The following is a 22253-nucleotide window of genomic DNA, read 5'->3' on the forward strand; positions in this document are numbered from 1 at the left end:
CACCGTGGCCCATTGTTAACAACTGCTGTTTTTTTTTAAGTTGTATCCTACTATAGATACCCTTCAGTGGCAGCAATCGCTTGGGCTACCGTGCCGCAGCGCTCTTATCTACATTTTCAGTCCGACGCTGCGATCAGCTGCGCCACTAGTGCATTCGCAATGACCGGCGTAACAAGTTAGAGGCGCTATTTATGCGTGCGTAGCTCCCGTGGGTGAATGTTGTAAACAGGCACGATGGGGTGACGGGAACTTTGTCAAAGTTCGTTTAGGTTCGCCTCCGTGTTCTCTTTCTGTTCCAGCCGCGGAGCCCCGGCAAAGTGGGTTAAAAGCATTTGATGCTTAAAAACTATTGAAATGCACAAGATGTAGTTCCCTATTTTGCATCTGAAGTGGCCAAGAAGGGGTGAAAAATTGTAAGCGGTATAATCGCAGGCAAACGGAGGTGCACGCCTAATTATCTGTGCCCGCATTCAGGACCACCACGCAGACTTCTTTCACCACAAAGACGTAGTCTGTTAAAGTTTGTCGTATCTAAAGAATAAGCTGTCTACGAGACGAAATTAAAAGCTGAAAACTTTTGATGCCTCTGGCTTGTTTGATATAGTCAAACATTAAAAAGCTATAGTTTCGTTTACTGTTGTGACTGGTTAGCGGAGTCAGAGTTTCTTTACAGGACGCTCCTGACTGTGACCCATTGTTTCCAACTACTGCTCTCTAGAGCGGAAGTTCTACTTCCATGTAAAACCTCAAGGTCATGTCGCTCCGAAGAATGACCTTCAAGCGGCGGAGCGGGGGTGTGACTGTGACGTCATACCATGTGACTTGGCGCAGCAGCGGCTCGCAGAGCCGGCGGCGTTCGCTCGCCTTCGCAACTGGGTTGAACAAGGCGATTCAACACTCTCATCGAAGTAGCGCTGAACCACGTGATTCGCTGTTTATCTAAGATATAAACCACGAAGCGTTTGTTGACGTTCGCAGATGGCTATGGAGGAGTCGCGCGCTGAAACCAGTGCTTCGGCTGTGTACCGTAGACGGAAACGTTAAGCCTCAGCAAACCGTGTCTGACCATGCTTAATCGAGCTTCCGCTCTGCATACTAGGCCCAGCCGGGTTGAACCGAAGCCATTTTTTTTTGTTTCGCAAATGTTTCGCAAGGTGCAGAAAAAGTGGCCGTGTTGATAAAGTACCGAACTTGAGTGTAGCTATTGTTAAAACGGAAGAAGCTGCGCAGAAGCAGATAACTTTTCGCCGCTCCTCCGCTGCCGCCGTAGAGAATCGATCGTCACCGTTCTTAGCTCATGACTGCCCAAAGCTAATTTGCAGAACCACCGCTCCATTCAAATAACGCGCGCATTCCTCCAGGTCACATGTCACGAAAGTTACCTTGGAATTCCTGCGTGAAGTCAAAGCCTAGTCAAAGCCACCCGCGACGCTGCCGGAGCTGCCGGTGTCGGCTGCTGCGTGTGCATAATTTGATAGCTGTTGAGTCGCGCACTGGTAAACAGCAGCGCTGGCGTAAAGCGGCCGTTCCTGCTCCGAAGCGCGGCACATTTCCGCCGCGTTGATGGTGGACCGTAAAATGGCGCCGGTCGTCTTTGCATCGCGAGAAGGCGGCAATAGGAAGCTGCTCCGCAACCGCATCATTCTATGCTGCATAAGCCTCGACTCTTTCTCGACTTTCATTCAGTTTGTGATTTGTACAGTGGGAGTAATGTTGGTGTTCCTTCCGTACGGCTACACTCAGGTATGGTTATGCTGATGAGTGAGCCTCGGACCACCACGGTGACAAATCGCTGCGTGCTGTTTCTCTGTTTCGCAGGAGCTCATATTTCACGTCCAAGGATTCAAGCCGTACGGCTTCTACCTTACGTTCATCCAGTTTGTGTTGTGCAGCGTGTTCGCCTTCGTGGAACGAAAGCTGCGGATGGAGAGCGGCCGCACGTGAGTATAGAACAACGCCAGTTGGCGTGTGTTGCGCCACTTTATCTCGCTTGGGCGCCGCGTTTCATTCACAGGCCTGCCTTCACCGTTTTCAGAGCACCGATGCGAACCCACCTCTTTCTGTCGGTGCTGACTGTGGGCACCATCGGCCTCTCTAACGCATCCCTGGGTTACCTAAACTACCCGACCCAGGTTCTATTTAAGTGCTGCAAACTAATCCCGGTGCTGGTGGGTGGCATATTCATCCAAGGTAATCCGTGATCCTACGCTCAGTTGGGTGCGCCTCGCGCGCCGCGAGAGACAATCGACGCTTGCCTTAATTGCGTGTACTTGAATCCAACCGAAACCGAAACTACTAACCCTTTCCCCAACTCGCGTCTTCTGCTCCTTATACGTGCTATGTCGATTCCGTGTCTGCTATGGAATTTCTACCAAAAATATCATAGGGACATTAAAGATAAAACGCAAAAATAAAGGAATGGTGGCGTTGGTGATTGCCGCATGTTGCAAATCGGTACTGTTGCTAACTTTGCTTTGTATTGCCGCTTTCACGTTTCATTTAGCTCATGGAAGAACAAAGGAAGTTACATTACTGTGGCAGGGTTTTGGTTGTGCCGAAGTACCAGAAAGTGCATGCTCGGGCAAGTTTCATATAGATGCAAGACCGCTTTCTGTGTTCTGCAGCTCACATTTCACGTGTCATAGGCGTGCTTGGCACACTGATCAGAGGCAAATAACTCACTCAAGACATAAAGTGTTTAAATAGCAGACACTTCCTACAATAATGCTAGAGAATTGAATGATACGGTATGCACTCCTGCATTTCTCCACCATCATATATACGTTCCTGAGGAAAAATTCCCACATTCTACTTTGTGCAGAGCTAGATGAGCTGTGAACATCTAATTCAGAATTTTGTGCTATATATATTCAGAATTTTTTTAGTTCGATTTAAAATGTATTTTATTATTTTATAGAATGTTTGATGCCACCTACATGTACGAATGATAAGCCAATGGGGGAAAAATTGTCGCAATTTCAGATTTTAATAACTAGCATGCCTAGATATTTCACAGAAAAATTCCAGCCTTCCTCAATAACTAATTATGCAGTCCCTCATGGGTCCTCATATATCCACATCATCACTCTACATTATATTCAAGGTCTCAGTTGTACTTCTTTTCACATTCTTGTCACAATGGGTCGTTATGTAAACAAATAAACACATTTTAGTTAAAGATTTTATGCTTGCAAAGCAAGCAAATGAAAATTGGCGCTCATCAGAGCCGTACCAGAGCTACTGTGAAACATGGAGCCATCCACTTAAAAAGAAGTGAATTTCTTGGTTTACTTCACACGCTTGACCTGATACCATTTTACGCAAGATTTTTCAGACCCGAGCACATTTTTTGCATCCACGTATGTGGGCATTGCACCCCTTAACTGTGTATAGGCGAGATTTGTTAGGGGCCAGGTCATGTCCTTGTATATGGACACCACATGCGAAGGGGATATAAAGTTGTCCAAGCAGGCAAGAAGGGGTGTGCTTTGTCTGCGATTGTGTATCTGTGCCTCTCATGCGCTCGCGCCTCAATATTTGTGCATTTTTGTTGCTAATCTGAACGAGCTAGATTTCGAGCTCTGAACTCTGTATAGTCACATGGTAGGCTAACGCTAATTCCTAGCATTGCGCTGTTTCCCCCTTGCTTAACATTCTGCAGTTAACATGGTCTTCCATACTGGTCCACGCATCAACACAAGGAAAGGAAGTGTAATTCGAGTATTGAATCATATGCTGAAAAGTTATAATTTTACAATGTACTTTCTCAAAACTTTAGAACAGTTTCACATAAAGTCACATGTTCAATTTTTTTTTTCTAGGGAAAAAATATACTTGTCTCGACCTGCTTGCTGCTATGCTCATGAGCATTGGACTGGCTGCATTCATCTTGACTGACACTAAGATCTCACCATCATTCTCCATTACAGGCAAGTGTTCAGCTCCATTTGTACATCACACCAGAATACCTGCCAGCATGTCACAGAGTGTGTGTAGTATGACAAAGGTGAAAGTCACGCATTGAACTTCTGCGGCACCGCTTGTAGATTTTTTTGGTGTGCATACAGGAAACTCTTTGGCTATCTGCTAATGGTGGGCAGTAGTCACTGCTCTGGGCTGTGAAATCTCATGTCGCTGCTGTCTTTATTATTACTGCTTGTCAAAATGCGTATTAAAGTGAATCTGCTGCACCGTGGTTTTATATAGCTACGCTATCAATCCAAGTGAGTTGCTACAATGTTTTATAGCTTTTCAAGGCTTCTCTTCGTGGATTGGGCAAAAAAGAAAAGTTCCTCAAATATTAAAACACAACATACACCAAGCATTGTGGCAACATTTACGTACACATTTATATGGTTCCAGATTATATACTGTGCCCACAGGAGCGCCAACTTTGGCGCACCGCAATGCATTTGCAGGTGCGATAATGCAACGCCAATGCTCTGCGCTCAGCGTTGTGCTCTCTTCTTCTTCTCCAACTTCGCTCATCAACACAGCTTTGTGCACGCTTACCCTCTTTCACTATCCTCCTTGCTGGCAAGACTTCGTCGATGCACTACCTGTCGATGGCGCCGTGAAATGAAATCCTGGGGCCACCAGTCGGTGAAGAGCATTGTATGCTAGCATAAACGGATTCGTAGTTATGAATATGTATACACAAGCTTTTTTTTTCTCTTTAAGATAGGACTTTCACTTGGATGAAAGCACTACTGCACAAACCCTGCAGCTGGCTTTGTGCAAGCGCTTCTTGCTTTTTGCCGTGTTGTCTGCATACCACCTGTGTCATTTGGTGTGCCATCTGTGTATCTCCGTGAAGATGACACAATGAGGGCGCACACACGGCGCACCACACGAGACAGATGGTATGCAGATAAGGCATAAAGCGAGAAGCACTTTCTGCACATTGATGTTTCAGTGCTGGGGCTGCGTAGAGATGAAGCAAGTTATTTTGTTCCTGGCAGCAGATCCTGAGGGAAAGAAAAGGTCCCCCGCCCTTGGCTGCTATCTGACCCGAATCTTCTTGAAATGGGGAACCAGAACATTCCAAAGAAGGAGCGAGAAGTAACAAAAACATATAGAGTGTGAGGCTGCTCATAGAGCACTTAATTACAAAGGAAATGTATCGCTGGTTGCTGAGAAACATGCTCACTTTGGGAAGGCACTTTTCCAGTATTTCAAAGTGGTCATATATACAAACCAGCGGCGAGCACTTAGGTTCAGGACCTAGGAACGGTGCTTGCATTGCACTGGCTGAACAGTATGGTATTTCCCAGTACAAGTGAGATTTTGAACCCTCTCTCAAAAACAGAGTGCATTTAGACAAGTGAAATTGACTTTGCAATGTGAAGCCTTGATCTGCCATTGTGATACTGCACGAGGTTGACTCCTTCAGCGTCCTAACCACATGGTGATTCCAACTGCGGAAAACTGTTGTAAGCTGTGGCAGCGTATGATGCTTGCAAGTCATTCTTTAATCTCCTACTGAGAGAACTTTACTCCATGCTGAAAGCGCGAAGCTTCCTCCGTGTGAGCTTTGGTCTAACACAAAGCACAGAAAGAGTCTTGGTCGGCCTTCACTGCTCTAAAGTGCGTGAGTCAGAGCGAAATGCAAAGTGTACAGATCCCACTGAGCCAGCACGATGCGACAGCAAAATATGCATGTGCACGCGTGCAGAAGCGAGAGAAACAGCTTGGAACCTCATGAACACAAGGGCAAGGCAGCGTCATCTATTGGATGCACCACCAAGCTTCCACGAATGAAGCACTATTGATTCTCCCTTACCAGCAGAGTCAGCACTCCTGTCTACCACACTGCATGGCCACGGCCGTCACATTTCTTTTCCTAGCATGCACCCAGTGCAAGTTGTGCTAATCAGTTTTGTTACTTGTGAGGGGTGTTTTGGCAACTCCAGGTGCTTCTTGAGCATTTTGAGTTGATAATGGCTGCATAGCCCTTCGAGTCTTTTTATTCTGTTTTGATGTATTCATAAAAACAGCAAATCAAAACTCAACTTCAGCTGCATGACTGAATGTGCTCTTTCACATGGTGCAGCAATGACATATCACAGACATTACGAGTAGACTCCCCATATGTGTACTGAATGTTTACATCAGCTACGGCATGCAGCAATCTCATTCGTGCAATGTGTTAAATGACGAAGTATAAGCTTAGCAATTTTTATATAGCAAACGGGAAGCGAGTATAACAGCAGACAGCATATGTGATCTAGTGAATGCAATGCTGCTCACACACATTGCTGAACTGAGGTCATGAAAACAGGCAAACTCAAAACTGGTTTGTGAACAGAATTCAACCTTTCTATGTATTTATTTTGGCAGAGATGATCAGGACAGAAAGCAGAACCTACAGTGAAAGTTTGGTTAAATTCATGAGTAATAAAATTCCTTATTATTTCCCTTGCCAAGGCAGAGATGCTTTGTTAAAAATCTTGCCTGCAACAACCTCACGAAGTGCTATGTTTATCCAATGTATGCAACGCCTCATTTAGAGCCCATGTCATTTCACAGCGTTTCATCAGGCTATTGGTCAATTGCCCTTGTGCACAAAATAGGGAGATTTAGTTGAGAATATGAGGGTATCATGCTTTCTTCTTGAAACCTGGAAAATAAGCCTATTGTAAAGACAAGGAAGGTTTTGGGAATTTACTCTAAGTGAAGCTTCATACACGTTTCACAGTAAAAAAGTTCATAAGATCACCAAATTTTCTAAGTTCTGGGAATAGCTGTATTGTTTTGATGAAAGCACCTAGCTTTGAAATGTGACAGCATTGTAAGTAAAATACTTGGGGAGAGTGCCCGCTGTAGGTGGAAGTTGAATCTGGTGAGTTGCTAATGTGACTTTTTTGCTTAATTTTGTTGCAGGTGTTGTACTGATCTCAGTAGCCCTACTCTTTGATGCCATTGTTGGCAATGTGCAAGAGCAGGCAATGGCCACCTATGCTACTCCAAACTCTGAAATTGTAAGTTTATGAAGGAGTCTGCCAGTTTTTTTGGGGTCCTGGCCTGTGTACTGGGGATAGCTGAAGCGAATGTGTGGATGCTTTTCTTGCCCAGAATGACTTGCTTTTTTCAGGGTCTGCACAGATATTTGCTTTAATTTCATGCATGCATTGTGAACTGTACTATGCATATATTTTATTATTATACTCCGAATGTTTCTCTGTGAAACAGGCTATGCCAGTCTCCTAACACTTATTTCCTTAAATTGTACACTGTGCTTTACAATTTTTAATGTGTTAGCATTACTACCCTCATTTTTCACAAAATTTGTCCATCAGTTGTGGGATGCCGCTGCCATCCTCCAAGAGGCCTCCACCCACTACCAGCCCCCATTTGCCCTTAGTCCATCTCCACCCTCCTCCCCCTACCACCAAGCAACCCACCTTCATCCTGCCAAAGCTTCGCCATCAACCCACCTCCACTTAGAAGGCCTCCTCCCATCTTCATTGTTTACAAGTTATCACCCGCCACCAACCAACCAACCCACTTTCATCCTAAAGAAGCTTTACGCACCACCAGTCACCCACCTCCACCCTCTAAAAGGCCCTCCCTACCCACCACCCATCCACACACTTCCATCACCCCCGCCTCAGATGCCTCCACCCACTAGAAGCCCAGGCAGCAGTGGAACGAATACGTGATGGCAAAATATAATTCAAAGATGAATGAGGAAGCGATCATTGTAAAGGCAAAATGAACAACCAATACCGCTAGCGCTGATTTGTCGCATCGCATCTTATGATAGCCTGTGGATTTTTTGACACCTGAGACAAATGAGAAGAAAAAAGGAAACTGAGTGTTAACAGCATAAGCGTAGTAGAAATTTGATAACTGCGAAGAGTGCCGAATGTGTATTTGCGTGTTTGAACAGACTTCAAGTTGCTACAGTTGCTGTAGTCACATTCTGCATGTGAAGCATGCAGTTCCTTCATGGTCTTTAGGATGATGTGCTGATATGGTATGTTCTCATTTCATTTAAAGTAAGCTTAACCAGCCAAAAATGGCACTTTATGTATGATGGGAAACAAAAGTTACGCTAACATGCACATACTCGCAGAAGGTTGGGAGCAAAAGATTGGTGCCGGAAAGTGCCAGTATAGTAGCTGGCTGGGCTAGTTTTTATTTGGATTTTGTGTTGATGCATGTTGGTCTATGCATAAAAGTGGCAGCCTGCAATATGGCATGCACACGGCAGGGATATGGCAGATGAGTACGCATTTGATGGTAGAGGTCTACTCTTTCACGCAACTTGGTCACAGTGGAGTGGGAGCTACAAGTGCAAGGCCGCAGCTTCCACAAATGTGCTATTCTTGCGTGATCGCAAGCTAACCACGCAGGGCTCAAAGCTGTGGTCTCATGTTATTAACTTCCAGTCTGCCGCTAACAGGTTATGAGACTGAGAATATGCATGCAGCGTCAAGTAGTGCAGGTGGTTCAGCTCTGCTATTAATTTGACCCGACCAGAACAGGACATATCTCGTGCTGTTTAAATGTTCCAAAATTCTTCACAAACTGAAACGTTGGTTGTAATTTAATTATTCATTTCATATTGATTTGCTGTGAATACTGTGTTGCTAAAATAATAATTGTCCTTGAGCATTGTAGAGGTGTCAGCATATATTAAATATGCAAATACACCTCCTTGTGGGCGTCTATATACTCCATTCATCTAGTTGATCTGCAGAAATGACGACACGGGTTTGGTGGGGCATCTGGTAAACTTTACTGAGCCTCATGATTGGTTTGGACAACTGCACTGTTCCTATGGTACCAGCACTAAAGCGTCCGTCGAGCCTAGCTTTTCTGGGCCACTTGCCACTTGGGTGTTTTCATCAAGACAGGTTCATCATCTGCTTAGATCACAGTTTTCTCTGCCAATTTCTGCGCAGACTTACCTTTTCACTCCATGAATGGCCTGTAACCTCTGTTTAGAGTGAACAATCTGATTGTAAAAATGGCGTCACCAAACATCATTGGACTCATTTTGAAAGCACATCAACTTTTTTTTTTTCCTCTGATGACCGTGATTCAGATAGAGATATCTACATCTGTTCTTGATACTACCATAAGATTAAGGCTCCAAGGACTACGCACATCATGTGTTGAGCAAAACTGACGTGAACACCATCATGCTAAGTCTCCCCTTTGGTTTCCTTTGTTTTTTTTAGTCCTCAGTGGCATGCCTACCATAAGATTCACTGCTGATCTTTTCAGTGTATTTAGCATGATTTAAACAATGAGCTGACTTCAGTGGTGATGGTTGAAGCAATTTGAAACAGTGATAAAAAAGGCAGTTGTGTATCTAGTGCACCATAATGAACTAATGTGCTGTTTTCTTTCCTTTGATGCATCCATCGTTTCTTTAAGCCTTGATATTTGCTTTCATTCCCTAGAATAGTCTCATTCAAAAATAAGGAAATATTAAGTGCTCTGGGCAAGAAATTCATCAAGGTAGCAGAACAGTTTTTAAATGTGTGCATGGCTGATTTTTATTTCAGATGATGTTCTCATACTCTATCGGTTCGGTGTTTCTATTGCTAATCTTGGCTCTGACACAGCAGCTGGTTCCAGCTGTGGAGTTTTGCGCCAAGGTGGGTGTACAGTGATGAGACTGGCACGCGTGGCTGTCATGTAACAACTGGTGTTCATTGGCCACGCTCTGGCAATCATAGAACACATAGCTAGACTGGCTGGTGCATGTGGTACTATTACAGCCTGTTTCATGATGCACCCTCTTTCCTTTAAACAATGAAAGGCTGACGATGTAGTAAGTCCTTCGCAAGAGGCAGGGACTGATGTGCAGGACGGCGGCATCTTAATCCTGCAGGCCATTTTATTCTTATTGACCGTCTCTCACCATGTACAGTGAAGACCGATATATATGGCTGTCATGTGGTGACAGGTGTTTCTTGGCCGTTATCCGCCAATCACAGAACACATGGCCGGACTGGCTGGCATGCATGGAGCAATTTCATACTGTTTCATGGTGCAGGGATGACCTGTTGGCATTTCCTTCAGCCTTGGTGTTTCCTCGCCAAGGCTGACACTTGTTGAAGGGCAGTGATTGTTCAAAATGATTATAAAAAGCTTTAGTCTTTGAAGTTCTGAAAGTGCTCGTATGAAAGTATATTAATAGCCTGAACGAAATGTAGTAGGCTCTCAATAATTTGAATTAAAAGGGAACTGAAAATTTTTTTCATATGTGGAGCTGCAACATTAGGAGTAGCATTTTTAATACAATTGATGTCAATAGGACCAAAGCATAGGTTCAAATAAACCGGCAGTTAAATTAAGCTAATTCGAATTACCAAGCTTCTGCTGTATGTATATAGGAGTACAATACTCTGCTTGCAGGTAAGCAGTACACAGTGAGCAGGCATAATGTATCTCTAAAAGTTCCACAGGTTACATTGATGAACTTTTACAGCAAAATGGCTTATTGTGGGGGGTAGTGATTGGAAGTGCAGTGAAAGATGTTAAGCTCATTACATTATAATTTGCAAAAACTTGAAAATTTTTTGCGATAAAAATATTTGCTGGATTGTTTGAAACATGAAGTCAGCCAGAGTTAGGCTGTGGAACATCAGGACATTAGAGCACATAACAATACCACTGTAGTATAGTTACACTACTTAATGAACAGCTGCGAAAGCTTGTACAGTTGATAGAATAATGGTTGTAGTAAATAAACACAAACTACATTGTCCTTCACCTTTGTATTAGGTTTGTTGGCACATTTCTTTAAGATGTATAGTGCGAACCAGTTAACTGTGCTCCTTATATATATTTGAAGTTATTGGAACACTCTTTCATTCAAAGCACTCCAAAGTTGCTCTTTGTAATGTTTATTAGTCATGGCTAAGTTCAGTTTTGTTGGGCATTATTAGCTCAAGCCAACAGGCTGACCTGTATTTTGAGTTTTACATTTTATTGAGTTTTGCAACTCTACCTGTATTTATACGCTCATTTTCCTGCTCAACAGAATCCAGAGAAGACTTATGGCTACGGCGCCGTGTTTTCATTCCTGGGCTACCTGGGCGTCCAGATGGTCCTCACACTCATTGGCATCTCCGACGCATTCATAGCTGTGGTCGTGACCACCTGCCGAAAGGCCATCTCTATCATCCTCTCATTTCTGGTGTTCACCAAACCGTTCTCATTTCAGTAAGTTTTGCCCCCCACATAAGCTTTCTTCTCGTGAATCTGAAGGCACGGCATATTCTGTGGTCTTGTTGCATGATTAAATGTCCACTCTTAAAGGGGCTCTGAAACACCTTCCGAGTAGAGCATATAAACTCCTTCAATCACTGCATTGTGTTGTCATGAAAACCTGAGCCAAATAACACACTTATACACGTAGCAGAGGACCCACAATCGCGCGCGAAAATTGGCGAGCCCTTTCCGGCGACTTTTTCATGCTTGCACCCTCCTTCATTGAGGGATGGCTATTGGTTAGATGCTTCCAGACGCCAGGCAGTTAGCATGGCTGCGGCCAATAAGCAGCATAGCTCCGGCGGGTCAGGAAGCTCCTCTTACGGCGGCGGGGCTGGCAGAGGAGTGCCTACCTTTCGGCATGCAAAAAGTGACGAGAGGAGATGGAAAGGCGCGAAGACGCTGAAATTCAAATTTTGACTACAGATAACTCATCTTCTACAAAGTGCATTAAAACAATTCTTGCTGGACAATATTCGTGAAGTGGTGTGCTTTAACATCCCAGATATACCGCAACTTATTAGAGCCCTTTTAAATAAATTTATACTAGAACATATCTGTAAAGTTTGTGCAACAAACTCCAGTTTATGACATCATGCTGGAAATCAAGAGAAAAAGATTTAGGAAACACTTTACTGATTACATGCGACAGTTTGATAGCATAGAGTTAATGCACAACAATGATAATTTAATTTTTTTTTCCAAATCTCCCACCATTCCATGTGATTCATTGCGTGCATTTTTTTTTTTGTTGTCAGTGAAGCGGCCACGCAATCAAATTTCGGCTCATATGTGCAAGCACCCCCATAATCTTTTTGGATTGACATATGCATTGATGGAAGGTGATAAAGACGACATCCAAAACACAGCGTGAGAGACTGGCAGTTTAACACACATGGTGTTAGACTGCAGCGATGGCGTAGTGGTCTATTGCAGCGGCCAGGGAAACTTATCTGTTCGCGCCATAGTGGGTTTGAATCCCGCTCGCGGCCAATTCTGTTCTTTTATGTCACACCCCGACCGAGTGCGACACGAGACACCGTAATAGCGGCTTTTCACCACAACGAGCGCCTTATGCTATCGCATAAAATAGGCACGGACAAGGCATGTGATGTGACGGACAGGTAACTGATGGTCTTCAAGGACAATGGAATGGATTCCAAAGGAAGGCAAATGTGGCTAGGGGTGGCAAAAGGTGGGTCGAGAGGTGAAATTAGGAAGTTTGCAGGGATAAGGTAGCAGCAGTTAACGTAGGCCAGGGTTACAGGAGTAGGAACACCAAAATTTCGACATCGTGCTAGGCCTGTAGCACAGCTCCTGGGTATGCAGACATCACTTCCACTGCGCATTAGTTATGAATCAGGTGTAAAGGATATTTTGTTGAAGTTTGAAAAATCAGTAGACCCACCATGAGAAATTTGCTATCTACAGCAGCGTGACATAGACCCTGGCAGTGTGATTTAGTATTAGGCTCCTGGAAGGCAAGGAACAATGACTCCATCAGTTAGTTATAAAGCTCTGAACTGACCAGAACCAATGACCAATTTTTGGAGTCTAGTATATGACTGCACCTCCTATGAGCAAAGGAACAAGCTGTTTTCAGCTATACAACTCCTTTGAACAGCTTGAGGCAGTACGTCTGAATTCCGCAAGTGGTGTCTCAATCCACTAACCTATATATTACGAGCCTCAAGGTGATTTTCAGAAGTAGTATGTTCAAAGAGCCCCGAGACCCTGCAAGCGCCTCTTCGGGCATTTGTGCATGTGTTTTGTGAGTTTGCTTGAGTTTGCTGCTGAAGCAGCACTGCAGTTCTGCTGTGCAACCAAAAACTCTTGCCAACAACCACTTGGGTTACACCAAAAGCATGACCACATTTTGAACACCGAGAGATAGGCAACTGACTTACAGTGTTTCTTATTTTTGTGCTTCCTACTCGGCCGCGTCGGCCCCATTACGTAGCCGCACACTGTATGCAGCTTCGGCAAAACACAGGCACTCATACCTCCAGAAATGCTCAGAGACTGATGTCGTAAAAGCACTGCAAAGTATCTTTTTCCCTGTTCACAAGGCTGTGTGTCATGGCTCAGCGACTCCAATGCTCCAATGCTCCAAAACTCCAATGCTGGTTCTCTACAGTGGGAGCGAGCAGGCGAGGATGATAGCGCCGAAGCCACGTTCTTGGTCATGCTCTGGCCAAGCACGCTTCAGCACATGTGCTTTCCTTCCCAATGGTTCTTTATGGGCACTATGTCTACTTCACAGCCCATGAAACCGAAATCAAAAGTCAAGGCGAGAAAACATGCCGTTATAACTCGTGCAGTTCTAGCATTGCTTTGTCCTGCCCACAGTTATCACCAAAAAAGCACGAAACCTGATATTTTCGTGTCTGCTCCTTTAGTTGGAGGTAAATGGGAGAGGCCTTTCTCTTGCTATGGATGTGATCTTGAATGGACAAAATTTTGCGGGATGCAGATTCACGCAAAAGCTTTTATTTCTGCATGGTCAGGCAAAGCCAGTCAATTAAAAGCATACAGGCATGAAGAGATATGTGTGCTCTATCCACTGGAACGAATACGAGTGAGCTGCCTAGCGAGACAACACAAGTAAAATTTTTTCCCCGTGAATCTGCATCCAAAGAACTTCTGTCCGTGACTGTACTCATTTCTTCACTTGTTCCTCTTGCTGGGCTTGAGATTTAGGGTCCAAGCTAAATTCTAGTTGGTGGTACCGTGGCAGCAACAGTCTAATATGTACAAACTGATATGAGTGGTCTGATAATGCCATGTTGATAGTTATGTCACCTGGGCAGTACATAAATGTATCAAATGTTTTTTGCCTTTGAGCTAAACCCTCAGGTAATATTTGTAAAGTTCAATTCTGATACAGTTCCACGTGGTATTTCTGTGTACACCTAATGCCACTTGGTTGAAGTGAAGTTTGGTTTATGGGGGGTTTAACGTCCAAAAGTGTCTTAGGCTATGTGGGACGCCGTAATGGAGGGCTCCGGAAATTTCGAGCACCTGGGGTTCTTTAAAGTGTACTGATATCCACAGTACATGGGCCGCAGAAAAAAAAATGGAATGAAGTGTGGTCAGTAGACCAGTCACTTGATGAATTGAACACAAGCCTTGTTTTCACCTGCAGAATTGCAGAGCAAGACTGCACCGCTTGCATACTCATTATGTTGTGCATATTTGAGCTCTTCTATTGCCTTCCCACATAATGGCATTAGTCAAGAAGAAATAGTGAAGCCGTTATGAGCACTATTAAGTGCAGATGACTCACTAGGGAGAGAGTGCTGATGAGCCGTGTTCTTGTGGCAGATAATTTTTTTTTCCAGGTAAAGGAAAGCTTTGGCCAATTTTGAGAAGGCTGCATCATAGTTGCTTGGGAAACTGGTGCGGTCTGCATATTGTACTGTTCATTATATGCATGTTATGTGAGGGTTAATGTTCAAAAGAGGTGTGTGGATTATGACAGGTGCCATAGTAGAATGGCACTGAATTAATTTCAAGAACCTGAAATTCATTAACATGCACTGGCATCGCATGGCGCATGGGCATCTTTGCATTTCGTCCCTACTGAAATGCAGCCACCATAACTGGGATTTAATTCCACAACATCGTGTTCAGCAGCAGACCACCTCAGCCATTGAGTAATTTTGGCAGTTCTGTTGATGTGCATGTGAGGGCTAAAGTGAATTGAACTGGGGAAGTACATAAACTGTCATGCATTTTGAAGTGGTTGCACTCGTGTAACAAATGAGTTTTTTGTATAGCATTTTTCTCTGTCTGATGCACGTCAGACCATTTTACTCTTAGCTTGCAGGTGTTCATGATAATGGCTGTTTAAAATAAACGCAGAAGCCGAGCATTTGTTAGAAACCTCTCCGCTTTCTCTTTTCTTGAAACAGGTACATCTGGTCAGGTGCCATGGTGCTTCTGGGGGTCTTCCTTCATGCCTACAGCAAGAAGCTTGCAAGGCAGCAGCGATTGCCACTCACAATCAGAGAGGCACAGTTATGACCACGGGCCTGTGGTAGTTTGGAGATGGCGAATCTAGTCAAAGTAGTGTGAATTGTCTAGTTGTGGTGAATGGCGAGTTTGATAAGGAACTCATGTTTGCCTACTTTTACAACTGCAAACTTGTGGAACAGTTGAAGTTTTTAGCCTGCATAAGACAACTATTTGATTTTCTGAATAGTATTTCTTTACAAATAAACTGTTGATTTTTGTATTTCTAGTCTTGTAGAAAAGCAACAGTTTCCAGCTCACTTCAAATTAATGCTTTACCTAGTAAGCAGTAGTGCCAGTGATTCAGTGCAAGAGGATAATTCATAGAGACAGTAAAGGCAGTCATAACTCATTAGCGTCCACCTCGGTGCAGATAGTAACAAATTACAGTGGCAAGAATGCAGCTAGTTCGCAATTAGTCCCTTTACTGAAGTCTCATCCTTTTGGGATTCCCCTAAACACATCAGAATTCATTTAGCAGTTGCAAAAGCCACTGTGCACTGCAGGTTTCAAAGCTTGATGTAATGAAAAGTTGCATGCAAGCAGGCAGTATTGGTAGTCTGGACCCTCTCTGCAGACTTGTCACCTCGCAGTTTATCTTAGAGGGGCTCTGAAACATCTTTTTACGAGAGTACATCAATTTACTCAGTCACTATGTTCTCTTGTCGTGAACACCTGAGCCAAATAATACGCTTCTACATGCAGCAGCGAACCCACATTCGCACGTGAAAGTTGGCGAGCCCTTTCTGGCAACTTTTCATGCTCGTGCCCTCCTGTGTCGTTCGGTTCAGAGATGGCTATTGCTTAGATTTTCTGAAGCGTCGCGCAGCTACAATGGCCGCAGCCAATCAGCGGCGTCACTCCGGTGGGTCAGAAATCTTTGCCTCCTGGGGAATTCCCATGTGCATCAGCAGTGGGTCTGGTGGAATAGTGCTGACCTCTGTGCCTGCAAAAAATGATCAGAGGAGAGGCAAAGGCATGAAGACACTGCAATTCAAATTTTAACTACAGATAACTTAGCTTCTACAAAACGCATTAAAAAAAAATTCTTGCTGGAGGATATTCGTGAAGCGGTGTTCTTTAGCATGCCAGGAATTCTGCACCTTTGCTGAGAGCCCCTTTCAGAGCCCCTTTAATGCAAAATCTAACTTGAGCTGCACTTTACCGTTGTTCAAGCTACCATTACATTTACCTTTGACCTTACCATCCAATTTAGAATAGGCATGCTTTGACAAAGGGTGCGTATCTAGTTCGTCAGCAAACTGCTTTCGCCACATGAAATACAGGTGCAGATGCAGTGTTTTAGCAAACGTGAGACTCCTGCTACAATAACATTTGTAGAAGAGTATGTAAAAGACAACTATGGATAACAGAAAAAATAGGGCAAGAATGATTGTAATCTCTCTCTGATGCCCATGGTTGGCTTTTTTGCGCTTCTTTACAAGTTGTAATATGTGTGATATGGGTGCTGGTACTGGTCTTCCGTCGCCGGACAAAACACAGTGGCTGGCATTACTGCTCTGAGTAGATGGGAAGAGATGTTTGTTCCCCACTTGAATGATACTGCCACGGAGAAGCAAAGCAGTGACGAAGGGCATTAGACTGCAGAAAGTACAGCCCATCATAAACAAGCTCGGTGACAACTTCAGCAGCTTGGCAGAGCCAGGCACTTGTCAGAGTGTAAACAAGCAGATCATTCTATTCAAGGTTTGGCACCCCTTGAAAGTCTGCACAGCTAAGAAGGCAACCAAGCGGGGCTACAAGGTGTTGGTCAGAGCTGGCCAGTGCAGCTGCATGCACCTGTTTGAATCCTGTGAGAAAAGCTTGTGATGAGCAGATGCACCTTGACAACTGGTAAATCTGGCAATGTTGTGAAGCATCTCGCCGGAGATGTTCCTCACGGCACACTCAACTTTTTCGACGGTTACTTTGCTTTACCGCATGCTTCACTGCAGCTTTTGGCTTACCTCAAAAGGAAGGGACTGCATGCAACGTGCAAGCTGTGCAAAGGTAGGACTAGGAAATGCCCTCTCAAATCAGAAAAAGAGCTGAAATCAGAGCACAGGATCACGTAAAATAAAGTGAACAGGCATGGCATCATGGTCTGCAAACGGCATGGCAACAGACTACTTATAATGGGATCCAACCCCCACGATGCCAACAGTCTTGTGAAGGTAAAGAGGTTTTGACAGGAGAAACAGAAGTCATGTTGAAGTCTTATTGCCTAGCCCTCATTGCCAGCTACACTAACATGGGCAGTGTGTACATGTGCAACATGCTCCCTTTGCTATACACGATGCATTTGAAGACACTGAAGTGGTGCAAGCCTGTCACTTTGTACCCAACAGTTCTTGTAATTCCTGGCTCCTGAACAGGCACCTCATCGAGCTGCACAATGCGGCCAAACAAGTTTTATAGTGTCAGTGGGACTCATCCAAGTAGAAACGCTCTCCTTCCATCGACCTTCATATGGATGTTGGGCTCGCAGAGCGAAAGCTGTTGAGAAAGGCAGACTCTGCACCAACATATATGTGTTATGATGCAGTCACTTTAACTGCAAAAAACAAATGTTTCATAACATTGCGAAATGAGCGTGTGCACGCGGAAATCCACATACACTTGCATGAAGTGCAATGTTTACTCGTGTGTCGACAGCAAGAGCGACTATTTTAATGGTTTCCACCATGCGATCTAATTTACAACAGAAGGCGTGGTTTCCTGGGTTGTTTTTGACGCACTGTAAAGGACACGCCTTTCTTCGAAGCAGGCAAAATTTTTCTGCTGCTGAAGCTCTGGTTCATAGTGTCTACTCTAGTGGGCAAGTTTTAATACAAGAAGAGATTACTGGTGGAATTTGCTTTTCAGTTCCTTCTGAGCACACATTGAAGAAATGGTGACCACACTTACCTACCACAGGTAGCTTTTTCTTGCGTGTAATGCAGTTATGTGTACTGACATTGCACAGCACAGACGTTTTTACATTTTGCCTCCATCAAAGTCGTCACATGAAATTCACATATGCTCGGTAATTTACAATTTTCTTCTCGCGTTATTTTGGTTTCAACAGTTGCACAGTGGCTATGACGAAACAATTCGGCTCTTATGAGCCGCACAAAAACAGCAGTATTATGACTGCGTATTCATTCATTGTGCTTCTTGCTCTTGAGGCTGCCTGTTGTAAAACTAGGAGCGAATTAAAACCTTTTGATGTTAATCTTGATGTAATTAGTATCACTGTTTGACTGTTGAAACCAAAACGTGAAGTTCAATTACAAATTATTTAGCAGGCATATGCAAACTTTGCACAGTAATTTATGTAAACTAATTTTTTTGGCACCATTCCAAACGACAAAGCACACAACGAAAAATTTGGTGTTAAAAGTCAAACTTCGCTGTTGGGCAAAAGTGTCACACCAACCATAAGACACCAAAGCACTCGCCGAGTGAGGCATGCTGTTTCAGATTTATTTTGTACAAAACACTGCTTTTGTTCAGTCTTTCTGATATTGTTCCCTCTTCATCAAGAATGAATACCAGCATCACTGCTTGCCTGCTGCTGCTGGTGATGGTGCAGGTGAAGTAGTCAAAAAGGCTCTGCAGAGTATTCTGCAGCACATAGCAATGCTGGAATAAGAAAAAAATATGCTGTAGGTGGTGTCACTGATCACTGCAGTCCACAAGAAGAATAAGAAAGAAATCTTTTATGCAGAGTTTGTCAGCCTCTACTACAAACTGGTACGGATATTTTTTTCCAGCCATTCCTTGTAGCTTAAACCTGGCCCTTCTCGTAGTCTGAGACAAATTAATGCAGCACATATTAAGACAATTTAATACACATTAAACCATGCACTTCTACTTTCAAAAGTCTACCTTAGGATGGCCAAAGAAAGCATATAGTGCTAGAAGCTGGACTCTTTAAATGCCATGAGCATTTTGGTCTGCCCTTTTCAGCCCGAGCAGTCTACGAGCTTTAGCAACAAATTTGATAAAGACGCAAAGTAACTGTTGCGCATAGCCCATATTGGAGAATTTGTGCCAAGCACAAGTTAGGTCACGCAGGCCTTTGAGGCTGTAGAGACACCAACAGATGAAAAAACACTGACCTCAAGATTGCAACCAGTCCTGCTGGCATTATCTTTGATGACTTCGCAAATCTGTAGCCCATCAAACCAGCAAGCAGTCCAGACACAGCTGCAAGCGGAGAGGAAGAAAATACTTTCTCTCTAGGAAGTCGACAAGTTCACAGCTGAGTGTAAACAACTGCATGTGTAAGCAGACATGTAAGACGGTGCTAAATTCCACTCTTTCAAACAAAAACAAAGCCAAAACTGAACCACCAGTTTCCACTTAGCTAAATCCAAGTGAGTGGAATATTTTTCATTGTTCTAGATTATGTGCACAGTATTACTAGGAATATTTAAAAGTGTTTCCTCAACCGACTAAAAATATACACTGCATATCATTTAGCCAAGCTTGTGGGAAAGCTTGTACAAAAATGTACCATTCACACAGCACTGCAAAGATTACAAGCAGCCCACACAAGAATACACAGAAGTATACTTCATCATGTAACTTGATGGTGCAGTGAAGGCTACGAGCACGAGGCAAGAGTTTCTGGGAGTGCGCAGTTCTTATGTATTTTCAAGCTAACCACATAGGCCTGGAAGTCAACGTATCAAACTTGTAGCTTCCATTCTACTGCAAACAAGTTATGAGACAGTGTATTAGAATATAATGTGTTGGATTCCGTTGCAAAGATTGACTATTCTATGTTGTAAACAACATTTGGAATGCATTCTTCTGCTAACTAATCAAAGACCCATCCCTAGTGGGTCATCTTCATGGCCTAAAATTCAACCATGGTAATGTAGTGCAAAGAAATTGTGTTTACCAATGCTGTGAATTTCAGAAATTACTCCCTACTGGCACATGTTCTTTCTTTCCACCACAAGTTAGGTGCCTTCTTGACTGCACCAAGACACTGAATAATGAATGTGTACATAGCTAATTATATTGCAAATTATAAAACCAAAATCTCCACCCTTAATTAAAAAAAAATCTCATGCCTTCAATGCTCTGTTTTCTTTCTTCGAATAAATCGGTTTGGAATTTGATGGTGCTGCCATGCTTGAGAAATGCATGGTCATAAATGGGGCTATGATTCTGGGAGCCTTAAATGCTTACTGATTTTATTCTGCTCTGTTCCTCTTGACACGCAAGCTTTGTTGTCAACAGTAGCTTTTTGGTGCGGTAAAAACATTTCTAAAGCCAAGTGAACTTGTTTCGTCACATGTTCAATATTCATCAGTCATGAATGCGTTACTTTTTTACCCTTGGTCATTTTTTTCCCCTTTAAAACAAATGCTAAGTTTCCATGGAGTGCATATGAATGGACAAATAATGTTCAAGACTGTAGGGCACTGAATAATTAAAATTTTGGAAATTTAAATCTCCTGCTCAGACTTGGAACTACAGCAGGTCATGCTGCCCGACATTGCAGTCGCACTACTAAGCAAGCTAAACTTCACCTTCACAATGTGGCTGCGCCATTTGGAACGAAAACTGCCATGGCGAGCAGCTTTGTGAATTGTATTGTGCTGGGCGGGTGATCACAACGCCCCAGTATGTCGCCAACTTCTGGCACGAATTAATAAAGACGGGGCACCGCTTCACTAATTTTTCCACGGCTCGGACGAGGTGGCTAGCGAGAAACCGCATTACTGCCACCTGCATGCCCGTGGCAGTAATAGCACTGCAGTAATGGTACGTGGCCGTTTTGGTACTGGTATGTTTTGGTATGGCGTTTTGGTACGAAAACCGTAAGTGCCACCATATCATGCAAGAAACTCGCAGTAAATTCTGATGCTACAGCTTGCTCTCGAGCTAGCCAGGAAAAACACGGAAGATTTGAGGTCCGCTCCTGGGGTGAGAGCATTGGATGTTGCTGTGGTACAAATCTGGCTAATGGATTGTTACGCGCCAAGGCAGTGACGTGAGCAGTGGAGCGCGCCGTAGTTACGGTATAGTTACGGTATAGTTACGGTGGACACCAGATTAAAATCGGCCACCTACGCCTGTTTGAGATGCTCAGAAGCTTGGGCATTTTTGCTTTTCACCTCCATCGAAATATAGCCAGGATCGAACCCGCGAAGCTAGCAAAGTGGCCAAACGGCTTATCTATCGCGGCGGATGCAGGCTTTAAGGAAAGGGTTGAATGCACTAGGCAAATGTTTTCGTTTTCCGTTTCAGCTGCAATGTACTGGTCCCATCACTAGTCATTACTCAGCCACACTGGTCGCATTTTACACTGATAAGAAGATCGCTGTCAAGTAAACACGCAGAAGTGTTACTTCTCGATCAAGATCGATGGTACTTGCCGAGGGATAAGTAGTAGTTGTGGGGGTCTTGTGACGTCTGGTACGCTCCTATCAGTGCCAGACCGCCAAAGACCAAGCCCGCCATCAAGGATACGATGCTACCTGCAGCGAACAAACCAGTGCATAAAATGTCAGCCAAACGGAGGAAGGACGCCTTGCTGGCATGCATTCGTTGGCATGCTCACCAGCTTTCAAGAAGCCTATGACACCTCCTAGTGCCACAACGAACCCGTATCCAAATGCCCACACGTCAGCCTGCATGTCTGCTTCTCGTGTAGAGCGATTTTTGACTCGCAAAACGCAATACAAGCGCAAATTTTGAAAGGCCCACGTCGCGTCCGCACTTGACACACGCCCACTTCAAGCCACCGTACCCACTTGTTATCGAAAACAGTAAGTGGATTGACCTCGTCTTGGATGCAGGTCGCAAAACCCAAAACATAACTATATATTTCTTTTGTTTACAACTTTACAAAACTTTTACGCATATAACTATTACAGTAGTACATTATTATTGTTTTATTTTTGAATGATATAGCTTAGCTTTGCAGCACTGCCAGAATACTTGTGAGAACTCGGTCAGTGCCTTGTCGAGTTTTGTTTTCGACCGAGCGTGTCGTCTGCTACGCC

At 43.9% G+C, this 22253-nt stretch overlaps 2 protein-coding genes across 2 annotated transcripts; one reads left to right on the forward strand and one right to left on the reverse strand.

Annotated features, from left to right (window-relative positions):
* The first annotated feature begins 1416 nt into the window (after nt 1–1416).
* Nucleotides 1417–15469, forward strand: Papst2 (adenosine 3'-phospho 5'-phosphosulfate transporter 2). Its single transcript, XM_077632005.1, has 8 exons — nt 1417–1743; nt 1819–1940; nt 2036–2190; nt 3822–3929; nt 6883–6980; nt 9519–9611; nt 11003–11184; nt 15147–15469. The coding sequence occupies exons 1-8, from the start codon at nt 1564–1566 to the stop codon at nt 15256–15258; spliced, it is 1050 nt and encodes a 349-aa protein (XP_077488131.1). The 5' UTR covers nt 1417–1563; the 3' UTR covers nt 15259–15469.
* A 3221-nt stretch (nt 15470–18690) lies between these two features.
* On the reverse strand, nt 18691–22024 carry LOC144099015 (transmembrane protein 14C). The gene is made up of 4 exons (XM_077632006.1): nt 21809–22024; nt 21624–21725; nt 19350–19437; nt 18691–18870 (listed from the first exon to the last, which is right to left on the reverse strand). The coding sequence occupies exons 1-4, from the start codon at nt 21882–21884 to the stop codon at nt 18786–18788; spliced, it is 351 nt and encodes a 116-aa protein (XP_077488132.1). The 5' UTR covers nt 21885–22024; the 3' UTR covers nt 18691–18785.
* Between the last annotated feature and the right edge of the window lie 229 nt (nt 22025–22253).

The sequence above is a fragment of the Amblyomma americanum genome, chromosome 7 (assembly GCF_052857255.1).
Source record: "Amblyomma americanum isolate KBUSLIRL-KWMA chromosome 7, ASM5285725v1, whole genome shotgun sequence".
Lineage (NCBI taxonomy): Eukaryota > Metazoa > Arthropoda > Arachnida > Ixodida > Ixodidae > Amblyomma > Amblyomma americanum.

Excerpts from the sequence above, each read along its gene's own strand:
- LOC144099015 (XM_077632006.1), bottom strand. The coding sequence starts at position 21,884 with ATGCAGGCTGACGTGTGGGCATTTGGATACGGGTTCGTTGTGGCACTA. Across the intron at positions 19,438-21,623 it reads CAACTACTACTTATCCCTCG|CTGTGTCTGGACTGCTTGCT; the intron begins GCAAGTACCATC and ends CTCCGCTTGCAG. Across the intron at positions 18,871-19,349 it reads GGACTGGTTGCAATCTTGAG|CATTGCTATGTGCTGCAGAA; the intron begins GTCAGTGTTTTT and ends TTCTTATTCCAG.
- Papst2 (XM_077632005.1), top strand. The coding sequence starts at position 1,564 with ATGGTGGACCGTAAAATGGCGCCGGTCGTCTTTGCATCGCGAGAAGGC. Across the intron at positions 1,941-2,035 it reads CGGATGGAGAGCGGCCGCAC|AGCACCGATGCGAACCCACC; the intron begins GTGAGTATAGAA and ends CACCGTTTTCAG. Across the intron at positions 9,612-11,002 it reads CTGTGGAGTTTTGCGCCAAG|AATCCAGAGAAGACTTATGG; the intron begins GTGGGTGTACAG and ends CCTGCTCAACAG.